Source organism: Mycetomoellerius zeteki, unplaced genomic scaffold, assembly GCF_001594055.1.
Source record: "Mycetomoellerius zeteki isolate Tzet28-1 unplaced genomic scaffold, Tzet1.0 scaffold114, whole genome shotgun sequence".
Classification (NCBI taxonomy): Eukaryota; Metazoa; Arthropoda; class Insecta; order Hymenoptera; family Formicidae; genus Mycetomoellerius; species Mycetomoellerius zeteki.
Genome location: NW_017256062.1, coordinates 718,647 through 724,646, shown reverse-complemented (window position 1 = coordinate 724,646; position 6,000 = coordinate 718,647). Strand labels below are relative to the sequence as shown.

The 6,000-nt window shown below is 35.7% G+C and overlaps 1 protein-coding gene across 1 annotated transcript in view; it reads left to right on the top strand.

Moving 5' to 3' along the window:
- Cad87A (cadherin 87A) overlaps positions 1–6,000 on the top strand; it is a 266,762-nt gene that overhangs the window by 132,490 nt on the left and 128,272 nt on the right. The window contains 1 exon segment of the mRNA XM_018457631.1: positions 3,289–3,344. Coding sequence (XP_018313133.1) covers positions 3,289–3,344 — 56 coding nt within the window.

The window sequence follows — 6,000 nt, the reverse complement described above, 5'->3', positions numbered from 1 at the left end:
CTTGTATTGCTGCAAGAGGTGCACATTTCGAACAAAATCTTCATTAAAAAGTTTATAAATAAAATAATTAAAATAATAAATTAAATATATTTTTTTCTTTTTTCGTGATTTCCTGCGAAACAAAGCAAAAAGGAGCATATGTCTATAGGACTTTTTTTCTTAGTTTTTTACTCCTCTACACGCTCCCGAAGTTTTGCCATTTAATTTGGAAACACCCTGTATATATATAGGTATATATATGGTATGCATGTCGGACTCTGTCATTTTTAAACAAGATTATACATTTTTGTACACTTCTATTTTGCTAATGACATCTGCGGTTAAAATGGGCTGCACGCGGGCAGTATCTCTCTCATTTTTGCCTCTTCTAAGTAGCGCAGCTTTTAGTAGATTTCTGTAAAATTACATCGTAACAACTTGGTCGCGCAAGAACAAACTGCACTCTCCTCTTTTAAAAACAGCTTTTTTGCCGTGCAGAATGGTACTTTACAAAATGGACACTCCGCGCTAACTTTCCCGCGGGATGTTGAAATTTTTCCGAGGGCGAGACGGTGGTAACCGCGAGGACTTGTTGCTCATTTTTCCTCCCTCGTTGGACGGTGCAGACGCGAAGTCGATATCACCAATTAACCCAAGACTGTTTACCGTTCATGTCATGGGACGGTCTGTATCGAACCGATGCGATGCGGCGGTTCTATGTAACCGACATGGCAGTATGTAACAGACATGTACATACCTATGGTCAACCCGCCAGGTAATGGCAAATGTCACTTGGTCTGCCGCCCGATCGCCGCACAGATTCTCCAACGGAGACGTTATCGTTTGCGAAGGAAATAATATATAGTTTGTGTTGATCGGCTGGTCTAATAATATGCAAAGAGCATTTCCAAGTATAGAACGTTTTGTAATTAAGACTTTCAATTATAAGTGAAAATTATATGAACATCAAGATCTGCTTCGACTGAAAATATAATTCTTTATTCTCTTATTTGGTTAAAACTTTATCGTGAAAAAGACTTTAAGTGAGAGTTCTCTTCTCTCTATTTGACTCAAAAACATCTTGTGTTGTATAGTCTTATTCGATGTTTTGAGAACTCAAGCGGCAACTTTCTGTCTGTACTTATTTCTTACTAAATATTCATTACTTTATTGTTCCGTTATGCCGTTGAATATTCATTACTTTGTTGTAGATCCACATTTTGCAAGAAGAGAGAATAGAGTAGTTTAATAATCAAATACTAGACGAATGGTTTTAATATGAAACTTAAACCGTAATTCTCCAGGACTTGATTTTGAGAAAAGCTCTTGCACTTTATTTAAATACGCTTTACAGTTTTATCATTTTAAGTAGATACAGCAATTTAATTGCAGAATGAATATGAAAGTTGACATCGCATAATTACCGCAACGCATATGTGCTTATCATGATAATACTTCTGTATTTACGATCATTTTAACAGCAATTTTAACCCTGAGGTTATTCCGCCGTCGTTTTGACCCAATTTAATTAAAGTTTCCAGCCAAATTTACAATCGTGTCCGTGTCGTTGCATAACTATATTTAAGCACGGCAATTCCGACGGTGGATAACCGAGTTTTGTTAGAAACGAGTACCAGCGGTGTTTATAACCCAACGAAAAATTGCGAAAGCCACGTTATAAAAATACGCCACTTATGGCATGAATTTTAACGCGATGACACGATGACGTATCTCTGTAATGTCAGTTGGGATTGTTGGGATTTTATTTTTAACTTGCAATTGCAAATGATATCTATTATTGAATCGCACAGGTCGAGATATTTCAACGGAATATAATCCGCCTAATGCGGTTATCTATTCATTTATCCGTTGGTTGATTCGCTTATCGTATCACTCCTGAAACCATTGATACATGCGTATAGTTTGCGTATAGTTTGCGTGTAACAAATTGAAACATGTTATTGTTATATTTTCTATCCTGTTGAGAGCGATCATCAATTGGATAGTGATGTAATATTAATTTCAGCTTTTCCAAATAATTGCTAAAATTGCATTATTTGTCTATCAAATTTAGATGTATAAACAAATAAATAATATAAAAGTCTTTCATATAATTTACTTATTACGCTCTTGTTATACCGCCAAAAATTGGAGATACACGTTGAAAAAAACCTTATATAAATTACGAAGGCCATAAGTATCACCAAACATAAGAGGGAAAATTGTATCTTGAAATCAGAAGTTATCCATTGTGAGGAGAAAAAATTTACTCATCCGATCCGTTTTATTATTTTAAGTAGATACAGCAGTTTAATTGCAGAATGAATATGAAAGTTGACATCGCATAATTATCGCAATGCGTATGTACTTATCATGATAATACTCCTGTATTTACGATCAATTTAGCAGCAATTTTAACCCTGAGGTTAATAGTCTTAATGGCTACGTTTACATCGTGCGCTTAGTTCGCGACCTATACGATAAGTGTCTTTGTTTAACCTACAAGATAAACAAGGACATCTATTGTATAGGCCGCGGCCTAAATGCACGGTGTAAATGTAGCCATTATCAATGTTTTATTCACCTATATGATCGTACTGAAATTGATTATATTCCATGTGACTTTGTTGTCTAGTTTGTTTAAAAATAGTCGAAATGCTGACGGCATATTTGTAACATCGTGGCGTACATGAGGTACCAATACGCACAAGAAACCTTGTATCTCCAAAAGAAAAGTACCACGAATTCAATAAGAGTGACACCTGCAATCGAATCGTTATATTCATTATTACCTCGTGAATTTCGTACCTCGAGCGAATATACCGGGAAGAATACTTCCTATCAGAAAAAAGTACTTCCTATTAGTGTGTAACTCGAAACGTCGTTTTCATTTAGAAATTTGTGTCTTGAATTTAAAAGTACTACGCGACCATACAAGGTTAAGAGTGTAGTACAGTAAAAAATAGAAATATGAGTATATTGCCGATTTTTCATCTTTCTACAATAACTTAAATTAAAAATGCAAAGCATTTCAGCAATAGGAATTGAAAATTGGTTTTAGAAAATTAACGCTCGACTCTATAATACTCATAGGCAAATATCTTGAGCGAGAGATCCGCGTGAAATCCACAAATGCGCAATTAATTAAGCGTTCCAATGCGCGCGTTGAACATGACGCGAGATTAATTCGTCTAATCGCAAGTCTGATAGCTGCCGAGTCGAAGTCGAGCATTACCCTTCTCTCGATTCGTCTCTCGATTGGCCCAGAAGGCTCAATCAATAATCACCGTTTTCCTCTTCTGCTTGCAGGTTGCCCAGGAAGCGAGCGGCTCTACTGGTGATTTGTCTTTTGGCCACTTGCACGGGTAAGTCTATCCTTCGCGTATGTGACACCACGCTTTTCTTTTCGCTGAATTTATTCAGTCGCACGTCGTACATCGCGATATGTAGATCATATTACGAGAAATGGCGACGTTCCGTTTCGCGTTCTCTTCGAAGCACGTGCATGACGCTTCATTCGCTCTTCCTCTCGTCACTGAGGAGAATTTTATTTGATTCCTCTTAGGCCATTTCAGAAGTCTCGTAGACCGCCAGGAACGCGGGAGTTATAGCATCTTTCCGTCGCTTTACTGCTCGCGCACGTTTGAATTTTAAAAGCGAAATGTGGCCACCGAAAGTAGGATAAGGTTTTGCGGGAAACTTGGTAGAATATAACGATATTTCTAGAAACATGTCCAAGGAAGAGAGAGTTATTTTTATGAATAAATATTTTTTATGACGATTTTATGTATACTGTTATCGAAGGAGCAATGGCAACTCAATCTCTTGAGTTAAATAACATTTTGTTATTTTTAACTTCCACATCTCTCAAAATGTAAATCAATCTATTTCTGTGATTATAGAGTTTCAAAGTAAACAACGTTTACATTAATGTATATGTTTTTAGAAAATAATAAGCTAAATTTGAGTCTCTCTCTCTCTCTCTCTCTCTCTCTCACTCACTCACTCAAATTTAATACATTTTTTTAGTTGAATTGTTTAATTCCATTTTTTTTTTAGTTAAAATAATGACATATTGAATAGGAGTAATGGCGACCTATACAAATAATAAAAATAACTCAAATTGAGTATAATTTGACATTATGAATTTTAGTGTAGTTATCATCTTATATAGCGACATTCGTTCTTTTCGACCGGAACAGAATGTACTAGAAATAACAAAAAAGATTAGAAAAGATCATCTACAGTTTTTGTCATATTTATATATGTTTGTGCGAAAAAAATTATATACTAGGCGTAAAATACATTATATTAAATCACATTGCTACACGGAAAAAAAAGATATAGTTCACATAACTAAAAATATTTAGTTGTGAGCAATATAAAAACATCATCCTAGTTATCTTTATGTGTATAGTTGATACGATTTATTTACTTTGATGTGTCAACTATATCAATGTAGTTAGGCGCGATCTGGTTGTGATAACCAAAACTTGGTTGGGGGATCATTTACTATGGATAAGTTATATAGTTGCGTCAATCGTGACATTACAATGCATGTGATGTAATAAGAATTAAATTATTAATAAGAATTAATTTCTTGTTACATCATGCTGTAAATTAAGTTATAATTTCAAAAAGCAAAAGCGATTCATCACGCTTACAATTAAAAATATGTGTATGTGAAATGCCATTATTGCTGCAACATAATCTAACCTAACCGTTGTACTATGGTTCAAGCAACCACATAAATAGTTACTCCATATTTTACTATTTAATCTGGTTGGCATCATCAGATTTCTGTGTAGACCAACCATACTGTTTTTTCCGTGTAGAGTTGCACTCGAGCCAAGGGATGACTGTTTAAATATCTCATTGTCGTGAACGAGACCGAAGTACCGGGTACCTTAGTGATACGAGATGGTATGAGAGCATGGTTGGTGGCGCACAGGGGTGTGCAAGAATGGAGGAAAGGCGTTTCCTCCTTCCGGCGGGGAATAGGAAGCTTCTAGCGAGCTGCCTCTTCGCTCTACCTCTGTTCGCCCCTTCTCTCTCTTTCTCTCTCTTTCTCTCGTTTCCATCTACCTTTGCCTTTTTCCCCTGTCGCACCACCCTTACAACTCAACTCCCCTCATCTCCGTATCTCAACGAAGTCGAGAAACGGTTGGTTTCTCTTGGAGAAAGTGGGCGAAGCTTTTCCCTCTAATGTCTCTTCATCTTCTAACATTATTCCTCTCTTTCTCCGATTTACAAATATATATATATATTACACATGCACGCACGCACGCACGCATACAAACACGTCTCTGTGTATGTATGTGTTTTATATATATATATATATATACATAACGACTAACACTGATTGCGAGTAATACAGTAAAACATCGCATGCTTATTTCACCAGCTTCGCGAGAATTTGACGTTCCTATATTTTGCAATCAGTTTCAGTTTGTTTGCTCGATTTCTGTATATTAAATTTCATTTTATTACGTGTTGCACGTTTCTCTCTCATTTTTTCACCAGTTTCTTTTTTTTTAATTAAACATCTGTTAGTCCATGTAGTAATCATGTCTACTTAATGTAGCCCATCTTGTAGATATTGGTTTAATCTTCTCTTTAGAAACGTTTCGTCGTATGATACAAATGATCCTGTTTTATTCTTTCTCCTTCATTATCAAGATATAATTCATTCAGTATTTGTTCATTCATTTCATCATTCATTTACTTTCTCTGTCTTTTTGTCTCTATTTCTCTCTTATAACTTTTTCTCTCTCTTTCTTTACATTCTCCCCCCGCCACTTTCTCTACCCCTTTTCTCGCTTTTACATTCCTCGTCCCTGCATTTTTATATTTTTACTTCTTTCCTCTTTTCCTCTTTACTTAAACCTGCTCGTCGTAAATCTGTTGCCACCTACTTTCTTCTCGTCCCTCGTGTTTTACTCTAGGTTACAGCAGCCAGATATTTATTATTCGCGTATATACCACGTTTGCATTTTTAAAATATTGTTCTTCCTTTCTTAT